The sequence below is a fragment of the Oreochromis aureus genome, linkage group 23 (assembly GCF_013358895.1).
Source record: "Oreochromis aureus strain Israel breed Guangdong linkage group 23, ZZ_aureus, whole genome shotgun sequence".
In the NCBI taxonomy this organism is placed as follows: Eukaryota; Metazoa; Chordata; class Actinopteri; order Cichliformes; family Cichlidae; genus Oreochromis; species Oreochromis aureus.
The window spans coordinates 26,505,820-26,528,290 of record NC_052963.1 but is presented as its reverse complement, the minus strand read 5'-3'; the positions used below and the strand labels follow the sequence as shown (position 1 = coordinate 26,528,290).

At 41.8% G+C, this 22,471-nt stretch overlaps 1 protein-coding gene across 1 annotated transcript in view; it reads left to right on the top strand.

Moving 5' to 3' along the window:
- Positions 1-22,471, top strand: part of LOC116318194 — a 41,580-nt gene that overhangs the window by 3,171 nt on the left and 15,938 nt on the right. Inside the window, exon 2 of the mRNA XM_039607209.1 lies at positions 5,501-5,908. Within this exon, the coding sequence (XP_039463143.1) occupies positions 5,670-5,908 (239 nt within the window). The 5' untranslated portion in view covers positions 5,501-5,669. The remainder of the gene's footprint in view (positions 1-5,500; positions 5,909-22,471) is intronic.

Here is a 22,471-nt window from a genome sequence, read left to right as displayed (position 1 = left end):
ACTGAGCATGATGATCATGTTAGCAGCTCTACAGTGAGCAACAAGTGAAGACTTCAGACAGCAGAGAGTCTTCATCACTTTGTGTCTCCACCTGCAGATGTAGAATAAGTGTGATTTCCACGTGTATGATGTGAGCAGCAGGTGAAGCTGCTGTTGTACAAGATATGAAGTGTAGATGTTGTTCCACTCTGTGTCTTTCTATATTGTTGATATTTACTGTTTTACTGCTAACACTTTATAATAGCTACACACTCTTAAGCATTAGTTCATACTTATTTCATCATTTATAAAACATTACTCCTCCTTAGTATCTCATTCATAAACATGGATATGAATGTTAAGTGTTGCTTAATAAGCTCATATAAAACATGTTTAATGACAGCAGTTTGATACTTTTTCAATGATGGATTAACAATTTAAAGTTTTACATGTATCACAGATCTTCCTGGTTAATTCAGGCAGTTACTGGTTGTTAGTGAAGTATCTTGTGTGAGCTGGTCTAAAGTGAGGCCCATCCATGCCTCACAAAGCATTTATCAAATAAAGTGAAAGGTCAGCAGGACCTGGAGACTCCAACCAGTCTCAGCTGTCTTCATGACAGAAAAAGGAAAAAGCACAAAGTGACTTTGTGAATATTTCACAGAGCATCACAGACAAGTGTAAACAGCACAAACACAATGTTGATGTTGAAGTGATCAAAGCTACTTTAGGCTGCTCCCTCATCACAAGGAGTCACCTGATAATGCAGGAAAGTGTCTCTGGGATGTTGAAGAGTTTGGAAGTTCTTTAGTTGGTTCCTCAGGTTCAACTTTCCTCTGGTTTGTAGTCAGTTAGTTTTAGTAAACAGGTCAGCGTCCAGTCAGGTTCACTTCCGAAGAGCTCCTGAATGAAACGCATCAGTTCAGCTGTTTGGTGCTGTGCTTTCACACAGGTGAACTCAGGTGGATGATGAAAGAAAAGGGCGTGGCCTCCTCGTGTGTCACAGTGAAAACGTAGAGCAGCTGCTCAGGCTAAGGAGGTGATCAGGTTCAGAGGTGGCTCGCCATCTCCTTCATCATGGAGAATCCAAAGCAAACAGCATTTCCTGTAACATCAAACATTAGCCTGTATAACACAAAGTTGATTCTGTTCATCTGGACGTAGTTTTTTCGGTTGGAAGAAACATGTCGTCACTCATCCAAGTGACTTCTTCAGTCTCAGCTGACTGCAGGTTTCCCCAATCTTATAAACAGCACATTTGCATAATGACTGAAACCAGCCCACTGAAGGAACAATGGGCTGGGAGGTCAGTTCCTTCATCATAATTATGCAAATTCTCATGACCACTGATCAATGGCCATGAGTACCATTCACAGAGAGTTGGGGAATGGCTACAATCGCAGCATTGTAAGATGGTGAAAGATGTACCCTTAGGCCCCCTCCTCGATTCAGAGATGGTCTTTCCCTTTTGACGTAAATGGCCTCCTTGACTCCGCACTCAAACCAGCGTTCCTCCCTTTCCAGAATGTGTACATCCTCATCATTTAAAGAGTGTCCACTGGCCTGTAGGTGTAAATAGACTGCTTGTTCCTTCAGTGGTGCTGGTTTCAGTCATTATGCAAATGTACTGTTTATAAAATTGGGGAAACCTGCAGTCAGCTGAGACTGAAGAAGTCACTTGGATGAGTGACGAAAAGTTTCTCCCACTGAAAACGTTATGTCCAGATGAACAGAATCAACTTTTGGAGATTTACTTACCTGGATGATTGAGAATGCATCAAGACTGCAATAAATCAATAAATACTAGTTTTCAGTGACCATAACCAATATAGAATAGAACAGAATAGAATAGAATAATCCTTAAATGTTCCCACAAGGAGAAATTTGGATGTAACAGCAGCAAGAAAGACACATATACAGACAAACAGTACACAGGATACAGAAAAGACACATACACAATTTCTACATATTTACATCAAGGACAATGGTTACCAAAAACAGAGTACTGTACCGTTATTAAATTAAATAAAGATAAGAGGCAAATCCAGGTTGAAGTGTGAATCGGTTGATAAGATAGTGCAAGTTACAGCGCTCATATAAACATCTCTGTTTGTTGGGAGCAGTTTTGATTGTACAGTCTAACAGCTGCAGGGAGGAAGGACCTGCAGAAACGTTCCTTCATGCATCTAGGATGCAGCAGTCTGTCACTGAAGGAGCTCTGCAGTTCAGCAACATTTACATGCATGGGGTGGGAGACTCTGTCCATCAGAGATGTTATTTTGGCCAGAGTCCTTCTGTCTCCCACCACCTGCACTGGGTCCATGGTGCATCCCAGAACAGAGCTGGCCTTCCTGATGAGTTTATCCAACCTCTTCCTCTCAGCTGCCGATAAACTGCTGCTCCAACATACCACACTGTAAAAAATGACAGATGCCACCACAGAGTCATAGAAGGTCTTTAAAAGCGCTCCCTGCCGCCTCAGCAGGTAGAGTCTGCTCTGACCCTTCCTGTAAAGAGCATCAGTGTTGTGGCTCCAGTCCAGTTTATTATTCAGGTGAACACCCAGGTACCTATAAGAGTCCACTATCTCAATGTCCACTCCCTGGATGTTCACTGGTGTCAGTGTGGTGGGTCTGCGTCTCCGGAAGTCCACCACCAACTCCTTGGTTTTCCCGGCATTGATCAGCAGGTGGTTCTGCTGACACCAGTCCACAAAGTCCAGAGTCCACTGTCTGTACTCTGAGTCGTCCTCACCTGTGATGAGGCCGACTATGGCAGAGTCGTCAGAGAACTTCTGTAGGTGGCAGCGTGGGGAGTTGATGGAGAAGTCAGCAGTGAAGAGGAACGGTGCCAGCACAGTTCCCTGTAGGGCCGCCGTACTGCAGACCAGCGTATCAGAGACACAGCCCTGTGTCCTCACATACTGTGGGCGTCCTGTGAGGTAGTCCAGTATCCACTGGGACATGTGGTGGTCCACTCCTGATAGCTCCTGCTTGTCCCTCAGAAGTCGTGGCTGGATGGTGTTGAAAGCACTGGAGAAATCAAAGAACATGATCCTCATGGTGCTTCCAGGCTTCTCCAGGTGAGTCAGAGCTCGGTGCAGGAGGTAGATGATGGCATCCTCCACCCCAATGCCAGGCTGGTAAGCAAACTGCAGCGGATCCAATGAAGACCTCACCAGGGGGCGCTGATGGTTTAAAACCAATCTCTCGAGTGTCTTCATCAGATGTGATGTCAGGGCTACCGGCCTGTAGCTGCTGAAGTCCTTGGGATGGGAGGTCTTTGGTACCGGTACCACACAGGAGGTCTTCCACAGCTGTGGGACTTTCCCCAGCGACAGGCTCAGCTTGAACAGATAACCTAGGATGCCACACAGTTCATCTGCGCAGCACCTCAGGAGCCTGGAGCTGCTGCCATGTGGACCTGCAGCCTTCTGCACCTTGATCTTCCGAAGCTCGTTCCTCACAGGAAGTGCTGAGATAGAGAACAATGTTCCCTCTAACCTGCGCGTGTGTGCATTTGCGCACTGCTGGCACGGTCTCTGTGCATAGAAAATCTGTGTTGCGCACAAAAAAAATCTAACCTGAATTGAAATTGGAGTGAAGCCACGTTAATGACAACATGTACAACCATTGGAGATGTGAGCAGGTCAGATGGAACAATTGACAGAAAAAGTGTGGACTTTATACCAGTTTTTAAATTGTGTTGATAGGCCACGTAAAACCAGAGTTATGATAAAAATATATGCAATGTTTGGTTTTCTTCCTCAATACTATCGTTATTTATATTTACTGCGGGAAGAAACGGTACCAACGGCGTTTTATAAGGAAAACGCTTGAAAGCGCTCGCTGCCTGTCAGCAAAAACAAATCCAAAAAACCCCACCCTTTCCTATTGGTGCAAAAATGTACCATGTCGACCAATCAAAAAATGATATGGCAACATGGCATTTAGTTGTTTAAGAAGGGGGGAAGGTTTAGGAGTGACGGCGGTGTTTTGAGATGTGAGAGATTTGCGACGTTAGTGCAAATCTTGTGTAGTTAGTGTGTAGTTAGTGTGTAGTGTAGTCAATAGTTTTGTTGTGTGTGTCAGAACAATGAGGCGACTGCTGAGTGTTACAGGTGTTACAGGAGTGATACATCTCCTGTTGTCAGGCCTGCAGGTATCAGGCTGTTGTTCTCCTTTATCTCATAGTGGACAGAAATTATTTTTTGGAGTGGCACAAATAATTTGTGTGGCATCAGATTTGATGCAGAACAGCTGATTGTTCTGTAAATATTTTGAAATGTTTATTTTAAAAAACGCCTTGGCTGCATTTTTAGGTAAACAGCTGCAAAAACTTTGTTTGCATAATAGTTACTTTTTTTGAAGAAGTAACTATATAATTAATTGCCCAACATTGGTCATTATATACTGTATTTTGCAGACAGAGAGTTACAGGACTCTCTCCCAGACCACAGACTCATACTCATAATACAAGTCAGAATTTATAAATTAAAAAAAAAAAAGAAGAAGAAAGTTTTGTTTTCAAAATTGGAGTTCAAGTTATTTTTACTTCCAATAGTGTTAACATACTACACAGGTCATGAACAAGATTTTTTTTTTAAATTTTCATTGTAAGTGGGCTAAAGCAGTTAATTAAAAGTAGTCTAACATAAATGTAAATGCTGTAATTTGATTATTTTAATAAACCATGTAACTTGGATGGATTTGATGCTGGCGTGACCACAGTGCACACGTCTAATGTCGCTCACAGTGGTCCAAGGGACCGCTCAGGGAGTTTGTGTGTTCACTCAGACACATGGAAAATTAGAGGGAACATTGATAGAGAGAGGGGATTTCGGGGGAGGGGGGTTTATGTTGGAGTCCACAGAAGCCGGGGGTGGGTGTGATGGCTGGGAGCTGAGAGGTGTGAAGTCCTGAGGTGAAAGACAGGCAGTCTCTTAAAATGAGGGAGATTGCAGCAGGGGGGATGATGCCGGGGGAGGGGTGGGTGTTTAGGTCATTCACCCACCCCAAGTCTCCTGCAGCCTGGGGGGTTGGTTTTTGTCCTGGGATTGTCTACAGGCTGTTCCAAACCCCTCTGTTGTCCTGTTGCTGCTGCTCTTTCATCTTCCTCCTGTAGTTTTCCTTCCCTTGCCTTATCCATATAATATCTAAAGTCTCAAAATACTCTGAAATACATGAATTAATACAACACTATATCACAGCTGTTCTCACACTATTCTACCTTTTTACAGCGCAGGAAATAATTATTTGATCCTCTGCTCAATTTATAAGTTTGCTGACTTGTAAGTCAGCAAACTTATAAATAAACAGTCTCTGATTATTTTTTTTTTTATCATAGTTTCATTTTCCTGAAGAGAGAAAATAAACCAAAGATCCAGATTAAACACACAAACATTACAAAGTGATTTGTGTGTCACTAAGTGAAATTAGTATTTGATCCATCAGTAGTGTGTGGTTGTTTTTATGCAGCTGAGATCAAATCATCACTAAATGTTTCCTTCTTATTGTTCCAGTGTTGATCCTCAGAAGTCATATCTTCATGAAGCAGTCAGGTTCTTTGTGAATCTGTTCTGTGCAGCAGCAGAGAGAGAACAGCAGACAGGAGAGAAGATACTGGAGCTGTTATCATCAGTGTGCAGATACAAAAACAGTCCTCTCAAAGAGAAATGGTGTGATTTCCTGATGGACCTGTACGCTTATGAGACTAAAACAGGCTTGAGTGTCCTTCCATCATTACAGTCAGTTTTCCAGTCAGCTCCTGTAGTCTGGTCCATAAACCTCTCAGAGAGAAAGACCTCCATCCTCCTGGAAGTGCTGAAACTCCAACCAGAGAAGATACAAGTGAAGCTGACAGGCTGCTCACATGAAGAGAGTGAAGTGAGGAGTTTCCTGCAGTGTCTGCCTTATATCTCACAGCTCAGGTAAATGAACTTAACTTTGCTTGATATTACGTTCCCAGAAATAAGGTCTAGGGGTAGGTGTGGGGAAGCAGTATCAAATAGGATGGAGAGGTAGAAAAGGAAGCCAAACACAGCAGTATGGTAAATAATAAGTGTTTATTATAAACGGTTTTAACACAGAAAGACGTCAACGCCGGTTTATCAATGAGCACTAAAAAAAGAAACAAGGCCTTGCTTGCCTAAGGAGGCAGAAGGAAGAACAAACAACATATTTTCTACAAATCTCAGATGACTTTTCATGCTGAAACAGGACAACAGGATCTAAAATAAAGAAGTTCTCATCAGAAAGGTTAGATTTTATTCAGATTTGATAGGTGTAGAAACAATTTGATTTAATGTTAAATTAAATAAGCTTCCGGCAATGGAGTAACACGTGTCCCTGAAGGCTCCCACTAATTGAGTTTCAAAAATAGTTTTTTCTCAACCTAAAAAGTCTTCTTTTGTGCTACAGCGGAAGTTAACAGTCTTATAAATTATATTATAACTTTATTTGAGATGAAATGGCATCCAACCTACGAAAATACAAGCACACAGGAGGAGCGGCGACTAGGCCCGGTGTGACCTCGGGCGAGAGTATCGATGATGGCCCAAGGGCAGCCTCCAGCTCTACGGCCGCTGAAGAGCAGACTCAACAGAGCGAGCGGCCATGTGATGTGGATATTGCTGCTCTAAAATTGGAGCTTTTTCAATCCATTAAAAAGGATATTAGTACGGTGTTAAAAGAAGAACTCAGGAATGCATTGAAAGATTTTGACAATATTGACAATAGGTCTGACTAGAGTTGGATGACCGGTCTCGAGACCACTTTTACGTGGTCTTGGTCTCGACGGACTTTTGTCTTGGTCTCGACTGACTTTGCTCTCCATCTTGGTCTCGCTGTTTCGGTCTTGCGTTCTCAAATCGACATAGTGTTCGGGAGATTTTGGAGATTCTCCCCCCTTGCATGTGAGTGAGGGGGGAGAAGCTGCTGCCTGCGAGTTTGCTGCAGACAGAGGAGAGCTTAAGTTTGACCAAGTACCGAAGCAAATCATTCGTACTGAACTAATAATGTAAATATGATGGTGTATCACAAAAGATTGATATCAAACTGATCACTTGGTTGCGTTACTTGCTCTTCGAGTGAATCAACAAATGGATAAATAAAAAGCCAAACAACAATGCTGATTTTTTAGAGAGTCTTAGCTTACATTTCATATTTTCAGTTGTTACCCTCCACGGCTAAACAAACTCTCTAAATCGGTTTCAATCGTGTACTGATGAACACAACAATGGACATAAGGAGCTTCTTTCAAAGAAAAAACTCAGGTAGATGTTATTTTATATATTATGCTTTGTATGTTGTTCAGTATATATATGCAAAACAAGAGGAATTTCAATACACAGCAGTGTATTCACAGATGAAACCAGATATTTACATACACTTTAGGAAGAAAACATAAAAACTTTTTTTTTACTGTTAAACATCAATTTAGAGTAAACTTTTGTTTTAGATAAATAAATGTTGAAATATCTTTTGAATTAGTTAAATGTCAAAATAAGATGAGGGAGCTGTCTATTTTAATAACTTTCATCAAATTTAGGAGTACATATACACTAAGTTTATTGTTAATTAATAAGAAAACTCCAGACGATTCTGTCACGACTGCGCAGCAGTCGTGTGGTGAATTGAGAAAAGGATCCAAAATGCAGGCACTGGCTGGGGTGCGAGTGAATGTTTATTTACAGAGGTGATAAGGTGACAAAAACAGGAGGAGCAGAGCGGGGAGTAAACAAACCTAAACTGGGGAAAACTAAAGAACTCAACTTAAACCAAACACGCACGGGAGGAGGAACAAAAAGCACAAAGAAAGATGGCGGACAGACGCAGACCGACTACCGGGTTACACAGAATTCCGCAGACGGACATGGAGTAAAACAGACGACGCGACAGAGAGCACAGGAAAACACAGGGCTTAAATACACGGGGAGTAATCAGGGAATGGGCCACAGGAGGGAGATACAGCTGGGAGAAATTAGGCTAACGAGACAGGGGAGAGGTAAAACTGAACACACTGACATGAGACATGAACTTTCAGAATAAAACAGGAAACTAACAGACACAGAGAACCAGACAGGACACTGAACTTGACAGGCAGACTCACGAGCAGACACAGTGACACCATAGACAGACGGAGGGAACACAGAGAAGTGGGAGCAGGCAGGCAAAGAAATGGCAAAATCACAACAGAATACATACTCGGAATGAACAAAAGCATAAGGAAACACAAAACACTGAGTCCTCAGACTCAGGACCATGACGGATTCCATTCTGAGCTGAAGAAGCTTCTGATAGGTTAGTAGAGTCCATGTGAGTAAATTGGTGGCACACCTGTGGATGCATATAAGGCAAAACACAGAGCCTGTTTCTTTGAAATGGGAAAATCAAGAGATATCAACCAAAACACCAGGAAAACAATTGTGGAGCTCCATAAGTGTGGCTCAATTTTGAATACAATTTGGTGCCATTTGCAATTAAGAAATACAGATAGTTTCTCTCTTTACTCTTAAAGTTAACAAATATGTTTTTTATATTTATCAATCTAAAAAAAATAAACATTTAGTCTGATTTGATGTTACAATTAAAAAGTGTTTGTGTTTTTATCTGAAGAGTATGTAAATATCTGGTTTCAACTGTATATTTGATGATGTTAGTGTTTGGTTTGATTGTCAGCACAGAGAGGGAGAGAGAGGAACAGAGAGGGAGAGAGAGGAGAATGAGGACAGAACAGAGATGGAACAAGAGCAGGTGAGACACACATGTTAGTCAAATGGTTGTTTGCCAAAACTCATCAGAACATGTATCTAGTGCCTAGTGTAACTTTTTAGATCCCATTTGTTACTTTTCAAATTCTGTATTTATTAAGTTTTGCAGGCTTGTTTGCACAACAAGGCTAAATAATTATATAAACTTTTCTGAATCTAAATAGTGCACTTTGGTAGAATTAAAAAATAAGTGTAGTGCAGGTCTATGATGATTTTCAGTGCTACTATCATCTAGTTTTGATTCTGGTTCTGTCTTGGTTAAGTCCTAAGTAGTCCTGATTTTGAACTGTTGTAGTCCTGTTTTAATTCTGGATCAGTTCTGGGTCTGGTTGAATTGGGGTTTAGTCCTTGTGTCTTGATCCAGCCCTGATTTTGTTCTGCCTTGCTGCTTAATCAAAAAACTAGTTTAAGGTGTGTCCTGCATATGTAATTTTTTTCCCCTATATGAAGTCATTCTTTTTTGAACAAAACTCAAAACAGAGCCTAATAATCTTTCAGTCATTTCAACCCTCACTTAATTTCCTTTCGCTGCTCAGCTCTCACACAGTGGCTCAGCTGGGATCCCAAATCCCTCCATATTGTGGCCAATCACATGCGAGGATATAGGATAATATCATTATGTGAAAAACAGAGAGGGTGAGAGACGCGACAGTCAAGTGGAGCATCCGTCTGTCCTCTCAGTAAGTGAATGAGACAGTAGACAGCGGTGAGGAGGGCTGTGTGAAAGCAAAAACACATAAATATGCCTGACACCCATAAACGAAGCAGCATCTGGCTGCAGTTTAAAGACTTTTTTTGTCTCGGTCTTGGTCTTGGTCTCGATACCCTCTGGTCTTGGTCTTGTCTTGGTCTCGATACCCTCTGGTCTTGGTCTTGTCTTGGTCTCGGATTAGGCGGTCTTGACTACAAGTCTAGGTCTGACGTGCAAAGAATGAGAAATGAGATTGCTAACAGCATGGCAGCGACACGCGTTGAATTTGATGGCATAAAGGTCACGGTGAAAGAAACTGAGGATGGGCTGTCAATGTGGACCAGTGAGGTGACCACCCTGCAATCTACAGTAGAGAGTATATAGAAGGAGCTGTCTGACTTGAAGGATAGATGTGATGACATGGAAGGCAGGATGCGGAGAGCTAACATCCGCATCATAGGGATCCCAGAGGGCCCAGACACAAGCTCCATCAATATTGCATATTGTACCCCCCTCCACCATTAACAAATGGTTCAGCCCATAGTGTGAAAGGTTTTTTTTTCTTGTTTTCAGTAGCAAGCCATGCCATGATTCAGCCAGAGCACATATCGAACAACACCATGAGACTTTCAGATTTCAGGTTTTTTGTGTGATTTCAGATCAGTTGTGTTAATACAGTATGTCAATGAAAAAAACAACTAAATTCAGACGTGTGAGGTTGAGCTGAAAAGAATGATACCAAACAAGGCAGGAAAAAAAAATAAATTGAAAAAATGTAAAGGTGAAATACAAATGTAAAATCAAAAGGAGTCAAAAATGGCCAGTTATATTTTGGGCCTCAGAGGGTCTAGGGAGCTTGGAAAGAAAAGCATCTGGACTTCTTTAAGATGCTTGAACACGTTTCCTGTGGAGACAAGACTCAGCAGTCCATCTGCATCTAAAGGATAAAGGTCACTCTTTCGAGGATGCCAATGTTCACATTTTGGACAGAAAAGACAGATGGTTTGAAAGAGGAGTAAAAGAGGCCATCTATGTCCACTGTGAGCGGCCATCTTTGAACAGAGGTGGTGGTTTACGATACCAACTTTCTGCCATCTATAATCCAGTTTTGAGATCCCTTCCCAGACGCCTAAAACGCCCACTCACATCCTGGGCCATCTGACCTCAGGAAATCACATGATAGGGGAGCTCACCCGAAACCTTGGCCGTTTTCACACCTTGGCTCATGTGATTAGGTAGAGGATCATTTTGTCCTGGGACTCTCCACCATTTGACCCTAGAACTGAAGAAGCTTCTCGGATGAGAGGTGAAATGAGAGGTGCAACTTAAAGAAGTCCAGACGCTTTTCTTTCCAAGCTCCTTAGACTACGATGACCTGGATGACTGATAATCTTCACAGACATATGGACCTCAGAGGGTTAACTCAGCAAATCGTGAAAAATTTTGTTTAAATATTTGTTCATGAAAGTGCAGATTTCTGACATTTTGTATAAATTAAGCATATAGCAGTGTGATTTTTTTTTTTTCTAACAAAAAACAGTGAAACTTCAGTTAGACTCAGAGTGGTCAAGCTCAAAAAGTGATATTTATTTTATATTTCCGGAAATGGAGACCCGCCACATGAGCACACAAGCTCAGGTCTGAAAGCCTTAGAAGCCAGCATAGTTATACATAGTTCTGCTATACGTCACACACACAGTTTACTTAGTTCCACTTTTTCTGTCTGGTTTCCTGTGTTTTATTAATATGCCTCTGCAGCTCTGCACTATACTTCCTGTTTTCTGCACAAGACGTGCAGTCTACTCTGACTTTTGGCATACATTCTAACTCACAAGGGCGTTTTCCTACACTGGGCTCTATAAAACAATATAAACAGAAAATAAGCAATAAGAATATATATTTATTTCGTAACAGTAGCTTTCTGGATTTTATACGTATTGGGTACATATTTATTTGTTATACAGGCTACCCAGATAGCAAGGAAACATTGAAACAATGTTTAGTCAATATCAGGCGACGTCATTGAATCAATGTTGAGGTGTGACGTTGACCTAACGTCACTCTTGCACCCTTTGTTATTGAAACAATGTCAGGTTTTGATATTGAATCAATGTTGAAAGCTGACATTGATTGGACGCTATATTTTCTAATACTGTTGACATTGAAACAATGTCAGATTCTGATATTGAAACACTGTTGAACTGTGATGTTGATTTTCCACCTCTTTCGCACAGTTGCTTTTTATTGAAACAAAAGTTAAAGTAAGTTAGTTTTAACCAATGCTAAACTACTGCATGTTTCCATCAATACTTAAACCACCTAAACACATAATTGTACTTATTCCTCAAATTGGACACCCTTTATATGTTAAAAAATGTCTCACAATGTATCATGTCAATAGTAACATTCTAAAAACAGAAAGCATCACACATGTAACAGAGAAAAAAAACTAAACAAAAAAAAGGTCAATAGACATGTATCGTTTACAAAATACTTTATTAAAAGACAAAGTTTCCTATTAAGATTTCTATGTTTCACGTCACTTTTAAATTTTTACTCCGGGATGGGGATGGATGATGTGCGTCCTGCGCCACCCATACGATCCAGAGCGTATCTGAGCCATTTCTGGACTGCTTGAGCAAAGACAAACTCAGACATAGAGTTCGCCCCTACCTGCTGCGTCAGGCCATCTAGGACAAAAATAGACACACACACACACAAAAAGACAAAAAGTGAATCAGAGCACATGAATAAGCTCTTGTTAATTGTCTCCAGCAGGGAGAAGGTATGTAAACTCCTAGGCTGATAAACATGAAAGTCACCAGGGGGAAATCGGCAAACTGCCACATTTGATTCCCAAAGAGCTATGAGCTGAAAATGTGATATGTCTTAGCATGGTGTATCCTTTAAAAAAAACAGACAACATGGGGTCCTTGTGTACAGCCCGAGGACAAAACAAGCCAAAGACCAAAGACTCCATCTCCAGATTAACCGGACATGAAAATCTTGTTATTAAGAAAGACAAAGTAATATAGCAAAAACTGGACATAGGAAATGTGAAACGCACCCAGCACATCAATTGATCCCTTTGTTTGTGCTGGAGTGGCGAAACGTGCCGCAAGCTGGGTGGGGCATTATGATGGTTGTAGAGCTGGGCGATAAAACGATAACGATATGTATTGCGAAATAACTTTTTCTCGATAGAAAAATTAAACTATTGCGATAGGCCTCATCTCTCTTGTCCTCTTAAAAAAAAAAAAAAAAAGAACAGCCAATCCAAATTAAGTAGCGCAGAGCCGAACCAATCACAGCCGCAGCGTCACGTCACGTGACTTGTTATGTACAGCACAAGCGCCAAGGTGCACATGTGTATTTGTTTTTGCAGCCGTGCAGCCCGGGTAATGAAGGAAAGGAGTTTGCCGACTAGAGAAAAATCAACCGAGAGCGTGAGCGAAGGTTACCGAAGAAAAAACAGATGATGGTTCCAATGCTGGAGAGCTTGTCGAACGGAAGGGCCACAGAAGTTCCGTAGTGTGAAGGTATTTCGGCTATTTCAAGTCTGACAAAAAACAGAGTAGCGCGCACTGTAAATTGTGCCGAAAGCAAGTCTGGAAATACAATAAAGCGGTGCATGCTCAATCTCTGACTGAAAGCGCTAATTCGTCATTCGGCTTTTGTCAGACTAAAGTAACTGTTAAAACTGTTTGAAAAGCTAAGCTATACAACAAGGAGAGATTGAGAATTTCCTTTTAGTTCTCAGTTTATTTGATATTGACAAAAGTTAGTCAATTTTGTCTGTTCTTCTGTAAAACAAACTAAGATTTATTTTTAGAAGTAATATTTTGTTTCTAAGTGGAATTGACAATTTAGTTTTGTTTGTTTTGTTTGTTCTATTTTGAAACTTAAACGCTTTAGCGGCTACCTTTTGTGTAGTTTGCAATATTTGCCTTTATTTATCTGAAACTGAAGTCTCATGTTCCTTAAGTACATCTGCCCTGTTGAACTTATTATGGGAAATAAATATTTTAATTAAAACAAGCTGCTAATTATTTCACATTTTACTTGTGAGCAACGGCACATTTAAATCTTACAAATATAGTTATTTGGCTTATATCGTGATATATATCGTTATCGCCTGAAATGAAAAAAACATATCGTGATATGAAAAAATCTTATATCGCCCAGCTCTAGATGATTGTCATCAGTGGGCTGGGGGGCAGACTGCGGAGTGGTGAGGGCTGTTTAGAAAAAGATAATTTTTTAAGTATTTAAGAATACAGACAACTTGTCAAAAAAGTTTCCTTGTGTCAGACACAGATATGTACACAGACACTAGACAGTATTTTATTACCTGGTATTTTCACTCATGGGGCCTGGGGAAACCGTTTTTTTGTAGGCTGCTCATCCTCTGAGTCAGTATATGTGTACAGGGGATTTGGTCTGAAGAAAAGAAGTTAAAAACGGTCATAAGTAATTAGAGCTGGGCGATATATCGAGTTTTTTAAAAATATCGATATATTTTTATACGAAATATAAGATGTGACAATATCCTTTATATCGATATAGTCTATGTTACGTTATAATTATAGTTGCGGAGCCGCAAGTTTGCCTCTCGTTCGTCCACTTTTGTCTTTACGCAACGTTACTCGACCTCGCCTCTCCTTCACTGAACACAACTCCCCTCCTCCCCATCGCTTCACCTGCAGGCAGCGACAAGATGGACACGGCAAATCTCCGTTAATGAGTTACTGCGCATCGCCCCGTGCGTGGGGCTGGACGGCGTCAACGTGTTAACGAGCTAGCCATGCTAACGCCATGCACGGCCTGAAATCCTTTCATTTTCTCAAAAGTTGACTGCGCGCCTTTTGTATGAATTCTGGTTGTGCTTGATGACCGCGAACCGATTTTATGTGATACACAGCGCTCAGCAATCTGTCAAAAAATGTTTTAATACGACTTTGGTAAGCTACGGAGCTGCACCGCTTGATGGATTGTCGGAGCATTACGGCTACCGAGGAGCCTCGCGGAGTAATACGTACTGTGCTTCAACGTAATATTACCGTACAGGTGTGTGTATAAGGAACCATAAATGGCACCTGTTCAGAGACATGGTTACTGAAGCGGATTTTAAACTCCAGGCTGTCAGTCACGCAGTAGAAGCTGGGAACAGAGCAGCTGTGAAATCTGTCTTTGTTATTATGCTCAGCGTCTGTTAGTTTACATTTTGACTGCACAATTGTGAGCTCTTTGTTATGCACAAAACAACATAGTTTTCTTTTATTTATAGAGCATCATTATTTAATAAATGCTCATAATTTATTTTTGAGTAGTTTTTTTCATGTACATCTATGCTGTATGTTAATAAAAGTGCCTGTGTGACATCTGGGACACAGCTTTGACTAAGAACTCTCTTTTTGTTCTTACTTTATGGCTTTAAAAAAATATCGAGATATATATCTTATATCGCCATCCAGCTAAAAAATATCGAGATATGAATTATGGGTCATATCGCCCAGCTCTATAAGTAATTGTAAATGTGCTTTTGGCATTTTTATTCCTAAAGTTAGTTTGATTTGTAACAACACACACAGGAAACAGAGACGTGCAAGAAGGTACAGTATACAAGGAATTTTTGAAGTGCACAAGTGTACACGGCTTTGCATTTTTAAAAAGTTTACAAACTTCCACTTTTTGGACTATATTATGTGGTGATATTGCAGTATGCAATGGTAAATGGCCTGTATTTATATAGTGCTTTTGTAGTCCCTAAGGACCCCAAAGCGCTTTACATATCCAGTCATTCACCCATTCACACACACATTCACACACTGGTGATGGCAAGCTACGTTGTAGCCACAGCCACCCTGGGGCGCACTGACAGAGGCGAGGCTGCCGGACACTGGCGCCACCGGGCCTTCTGACCACCACCAGTAGGCAACGGGTGAAGTGTCTTGCCCAAGGACACAACGACCGAGACTGTCCGAGCCGGGGCTCGAACCTGCAACCTTCCGATTACAAGGCGAACTCCCAACTCTTAAGCCACGATCGCCCCCTATGCAAGCACCACAGATATGTATAAAAGACAAGATCATAGATTCTTAACAATCAAAGATATGTTTGTGAATAAAAAAGTTTTACTTGTGCTTTCTTTTAAGACTGGTCTGGGTGTCTGCTTCGGACTGAAGCAGACACCCAGTGTTCACGTAGAGATCTCTGAAGACTGCGTTCTGCTTCGTGAAATGTGGAAATACAAACACAATGTAAGGCCAGACATACATTGCGTGTGGACAAAAGGTGCAAATGCATAGAAAAATCAGCGTTTTCAAAAATACGCTGGTACGTGTGGACGTAGCCTTATTCATTATTCAAGGCACAAACGGAAAGTCATGTACGCGTGCAACGTAAAGTTAGGTTAGGTGAGCGTGCAACATACAGTCACGTGGGCATGCCGCGTGAGCATTTGAACTGAGTCTAAAGTTTTCGTTTGCGAATTGATGCGGGTGCTCTCCAATCATCAAAAGTAACAAAGTCATTGAACATGTTTATACAGTTAACTTTACGTTTACCAATCATATATAACAGATGTACAATTTTTTGTAGTACTATGCTAAAAAGCAACTACAGAGCGAAAGTCTGGGTCAATGGTCGCCGATGCGACGGCAAGGCTAACAAAGGAACCCTCGAAGTTTTAGGCTAGCTTTGTAAGGGAATATAACGGAAAAGTATGAAACGAAAATGTTTTCTTTGTTGATAGACTTTGTTGATAGACAATTTATTTATTGCCGGACTGTAAGATGAAAGTAGACACAATTTCGGGCTCCCACATTTTGTCCGAAACTGTACGTCTGTGAAGGTTCTCAGTCATCCAGGTCATCGTAGTCAAAGGAGTTTGCAAAGAAAAGCGTCTGGACTTCTTTAAGTTGCTTGAAGACATTTCACCTCTCATCCGAGAAGCTTCTTCAGTTCTAAGGTCAAATGGCAGAGAGTCCCAGATTTAAACCCAGTGGGAGTATCCCCCCAAAGAGGGACAAAGGACCCCCTGATGATCCTCTAATCACCTGAGCCAAGGTGTGAAAGCGGGTGTGGGTTGTGCCCACTGGGTTGTGCCCCCCCTCCCACCCCCCGCACAAACGCATCCTCCAAACACACACACCCATATTTTGTTTACAAACTCCATTGCGGTTTATTTCACACCTCAAACATTTAGTAAACAATTAAGCCAATACAAGTAAACGGCAATAAATTACAGGTAGTAATAAAACACACTACTAACTCTTTTACGCTACGTCCACACCTACACGGGTATTTTTGAAAACGCAGCTGTTTCTATGCGTTTGGGCCTTTCGTCCACACGTAAACGGTGTTGCGATTCACCGAAAACGGAGATTAAACTCCATTTTTAAGTTTGTGTGGATGAGGCATACAGAGTTCGTCACGCAACGACAAAGGTATGTGCCTCTTTTCACGTCACGCTGTGCGCCACGTTATTGTTTACATGAGATGAATTGCAGAATGGCAGATTGAGACAAAATACTGATACTGTTAATCTATCTGCAGTTTTTACACGCTTACATACACACGCAGTTACTGTCCCTCCGTTTAGAAAGGCAGAGGCGTCATGGTGTAATTATTTTACGTGTAGTTGTTTTTTTTCCTGTGTAATAATATTCAACATTGCTATCAATACATTTTTCAAAAAATGCCTCTCTGTGCAAAATGGGTTCAAAAACAAAAACAGCTGTGGGATACTGTTTGTCCGTGATTTGAACCGGGGGGAACAAATTACGGAAGGATCAGCCTGATATTATTTGTATCCCACTGTAACTTTACTGCATAATGAGTTAACATGTCCAGAATTTCAGGAGTAGTTATTACTAGGGCTGTGATATAACGATATATATCGGATGACAATATAAAAAAGTCTATCGTTTCATTTTACACTATCGTTTGTTTCGTGGTGTCGCAAAATAAACTGTTTACGGCAATATTTTTTCATTATTTTGATGGTCACTGTAGTGGCTATATTAATTTCCTAAAGTTCTCTCTTTCTCTTATATTTAATATAACCACACTACAGACGGACAAGCGCTTGTTTTTATGCGTTGTCGTTAGCAACAACGACGGTAAAACCACCCCGTGTCCGCTTGTTTATTTTCCACATAAACCTTTCACAATAAAGCTCAAGATCCTGTTGAGACCTTTCAAAATAAACTGAATAACGTGAAAGATGCAGAGTATTTACGGATGAGAAGCAAAAAAGAGCCGTCAGGTGCTAAAAAATAAACCTTAGACTCAAACGTTAAAACAGGGTTTTCCCCGCAGCACGCTGTGTAATAAATACTCACAAAGAAAACGGCGGCCGTTACAACCTATGTCTAAAAATGTATCGTTTCATGCATTAGTTAAAACACTCGACTCCAGGTACCCGACGCCCAGCTGGAAACACTTCACGCAAGTCGAGCTGCCCGACATTCACAGAATTTACAGAAAATGTTACATTTTTGTGATTTATATCGTTATTGGGACGATAGATGTCTTAATATCGGGATATGAGATTTTGGTCATATCGCACAGCCCTAGTTATTACAAGAAGTGTTTGTCAACTAAAAATCAACATTGTTGGATACTGTTTGGCCGTGATTTGGAGAGCCCAGCGCGTGCTCCCGACGCAGGGAAAACTATTTGCAGGGGAGACCTACCTTGGCACTTGTGCAGGTGAAGCCAAAGGGAAGACATGCTTCACCATATCTTTGGCTTGGAAGGAAGTTGGTTTGGAAACATATTTGGCGATGCTTCATCTCCTGCTTTGCGTTTGTGTGGGAGCCCCGTCAAAAACTTGTCCTTTATGCTAGCAGTGTCCAAGCGTTCTTTTTTTTTTTTTTTTTTCATACCGCGCCCCCCCTGCAATGGCTCTGCGCCCCCCCTAGGGGGCGGGCCCCACACTTTGGGAACCTCTGCCTTATACTAACCATGGTGCAGGCCAGAGCAGTGACTTCTCTACTCAATTCTGCTGAGAGTAAACGGAATGTCCCGCTCTACTGTACAAGACAATGGTTACCTGGAGGGATGTACCACTGTGAGAAGGGTGCTGCGGAATAGTCCAAGTGATCGGTGCTTTAATTTCCCGGTCAACTATATAAATCTGCACGTCGACACGATTTTTTAAAGCTGGTGAACTAGACCAGAAATTATTGATAACAAAAGAACCATAAATCTACTTTCTCCGGTACTTTATACCCGCTCAGTTGCAATGCAATTTAACGCTCAACTACAAATCAATGGCTTTTTGATGGTGACTGGCGCGGATGGTCAACTATAAATAGACGTTTTCTTGACGTTGTTGTTGTCACCTGGTCGACTACAAATAGATCAAATATAAATGACAAAAAACAACCGTAAATCAACATTATTACAACGTCCCTATAGTAAGACCGTCGGTTTACCACAGTACAGGGAGTGCAGAATTATTAGGCAAATGAGTATTTTGTCCACATCATCCTCTTCATGCATGTTGTCTTACTCCAAGCTGTATAGGCTCGAAAGCCTACTACCAATTAAGCATATTAGGTGATGTGCATCTCTGTAATGAGAAGGGGTGTGGTCTAATGACATCAACACCCTATATCAGGTGTGCATAATTATTAGGCAACTTCCTTTCCTTTGGCAAAATGGGTCAAAAGAAGGACTTGACAGGCTCAGAAAAGTCAAAAATAGTGAGACATCTTGCAGAGGGATGCAGCAGTCTTAAAATTGCAAAGCTTCTGAAGCGTGATCATCGAACAATCAAGCGTTTCATTCAAAATAGTCAACAGGGTCGCAAGAAGCGTGTGGGAAAAACCAAGGCGCAAAATAACTGCCCATGAACTGAGAAAAGTCAAGCGTGCAGCTGCCAAGATGCCACTTGCCACCAGTTTGGCCATATTTCAGAGCTGCAACATCACTGGAGTGCCCAAAAGCACAAGGTGTGCAGTACTCAGAGACATGGCCAAGGTAAGAAAGGCTGAAAGACGACCACCACTGAACAAGACACACAAGCTGAAACGTCAAGACTGGGCCAAGAAATATCCCAAGACTGATTTTTCTAAGGTTTTATGGACTGATGAAATGAGAGTGAGTCTTGATGGGCCAGATGGATGGGCCCGTGGCTGGATTGGTAAAGGGCAAAGAGCTCCAGTCCGACTCAGACGCCAGCAAGGTGGAGGTGGAGTACTGGTTTGGGCTGGTATCATCAAAGATGAGCTTGTGGGGCCTTTTCGGGTTGAGGATGGAGTCAAGCTCAACTCCCAGTCCTACTGCCAGTTTCTGGAAGACACCTTCTTCAAGCAGTGGTACAGGAAGAAGTCTGCATCCTTCAAGAAAAACATGATTTTCATGCAGGACAATGCTCCATCACACGCGTCCAAGTACTCCACAGCGTGGCTGGCAAGAAAGGGTATAAAAGAAGAAAAACTAATGACATGGCCTCCTTGTTCACCTGATCTGAACCCCATTGAGAACCTGTGGTCCATCATCAAATGTGAGATTTACAAGGAGGGAAAACAGTACACCTCTCTGAACAGTGTCTGGGAGGCTGTGGTTACTGCTGCACGCAATGTTGATGGTGAACAGATCAAAACACTGACAGAATCCATGGATGGCAGGCTTTTGAGTGTCCTTGCAAAGAAAGGTGGCTATATTGGTCGCTGATTTGTTTTTGTTTTGTTTCTGAATGTCAGAAATGTATATTTGTGAATGTGGAGATGTTATATTGGTTTCACTGGTAAAATAAATAATTGAAATGGGTATATATTTGTTTTTGTTAAGTTGCCTAATAATTATGCACAGTAATAGTCACCTGCACACACAGATATCCCCCTAAAATAGCTAAAACTAAAAGCAAACTAAAAACTACTTCCAAAAACATTCAGCTTTGATATTAATGAGTTTTTTGGGTTCATTGAGAACATGGTTGTTGTTCAATAATAAAATTATTCCTCAAAAATACAACTTGCCTAATAATTCTGCACTCCCTGTATTTCAATGTTGTTACAACATTGGCATTTCAACCGTGAGACAGATCGGATGAAAAATCAAGATCAATTCAATGTAGTCTTGCTATCTGGGTATACATCTCCAAAAGTTGATTCTGTTAATCTGGACGTAGCGTTTTGTGGGAGAAATGTTTCGTCACTCATCCAAGTGACTTCTTCGGTCTCAGCTGACTGCAGGTTTCCCCAATCTTATAAACAGTACATTTGCATAATGACTGAAACCAGCACACTGAAGGAACAATGGGCTGGGAGGTCAGTTCCTTAATCTTAATTCTGCAAATTCTCATGACCATTGATCAACAACCACTGACCAAAACCCACTGATCAATGGCCATGAGTACCATTCACAGAGAGTTGGGGAATGGCTGCAATCACAGCATTGTAAGATGGCGAAAGATGTACCCTTAGGCCCCCTCCTCGATTCAGAGATGGTCTTTCCCTCCTGCTCTGGCTCGCCACGCTCCGGCTCACAGAGCTCCTCCGGCGGCGGCACGGGCTTCCCCTGCTCGCTGAGCTCCTCCCCTGGCGGTGATGACGGCGACACGGCAGCAGCAGGCGGTGGATGTGGTGGCAGAGTAGTGGACGTGGAAGGTGGAACAGATGACAGCTGAAGTACTAGCTGGGCAGCGGACTGAGTGACTAGCTGGGCAGCAGACTGAGTTGAGGGTGATATGGCTATCATGAAGGGTGGAGAGGATGAAAATGTTACAGCTGGCTCAACAAATTCCAGGGGTCCAGAGCCAACTGAGACCTCCAGTTCGGCCTCTGGGGAAGTCCTGGGGAGAACCTCCGTCTCCATGTGGCCAGAAAAGTCATCTGGGTCTGCATGCTCTGAGCTCCCTAGCTCCTAGCTCACAGTCTCAAAGAGAACATTTTCTGAGCTTTTGGAGGTAAAGCAAACAGTGTCTGACCCCACTGACTCTGAGCTAACTACTTCAGGCCTGACTATGTAAAATTCTGCCCCAGAATTAGCACTCAGACCACAGTCGTCTGTCGGTGGTCCAATAATCTCCACTGGGGGTTCAGTTACCCCTTTTACAGTTTCTCCATTGTTAATTGCCGTAGCGGCTATAGTCTCTATTTCCATGTTCACAGGGAGGGAATTTACAACCCCGGCAGAGTCTATTTTACTCACGGTGGCGTCCAGAGCCGCTGGTCCTGAGTCTTCAACAAGCACAGGAGTGAGTGTAGATGTGGCTGAACGCTGCTTGCAAGGACGCCTTCTCCATGAAGGCGAGGCCGTGTGTATGGAAACCGTCCTCTGCTGTTCATCTGTGTTTTGACTTTCAATGACAGGATTTATTGAAACAAAGGAGTCTGATTTACTCACTGCGGTAATGAGTGAGTAAATCTGGGTAGCTTTTGGAAGAGTATATTTGACACTATGTCTAAAATATGCGGCATTCCAATTACACCCTGTCCATTTATGGCTGTTTTCGGGGTGACGCTTTGTGTTGCCAGTCTTTCTAAATCCACCTTTCATGGGCAATGGGTTAAGGATGTTATGTATTATGTTCAGCTGGAAAAGATCCGCTACACTTCAAAAAGCTCAACTCAGGAATTCTATGACGTGTAGCGATCGTTTTTTTACTTAATTTGAAAGTATAAACGCGGATGTTATTGCTTAGTGGGGTTTTGTGTGTGTGTGTGTGTGTGTGTGTGTGTGTGTTTAATTTTTGTTCAATAAAAATAAAACCTTGATTAAAAAAAAGAAGAAATAAACGGATGTAAGTTATGTAAATAAAGGTGAGCATGTGACTGAGCTCGTGCAGCAGAGAGGAGAGTGTTGGAGTGCACACATGTGTTTGATGGAAACTTGCATGTTTGACCTGCAGCAGAATCATGAAATGATGTGAAGAAGAAGAAGAACGTAGCTCAGTGCTGACAAGTCAGTCCTGTTTAAAGCTGCTCTTAAAACAACAACAACGTGACATCAAATGTTTAAAGTCAAAGTTCAAACTGTTTGTGGCTTTTTGAAAATGAGAGCAGCTTCAAAATCAA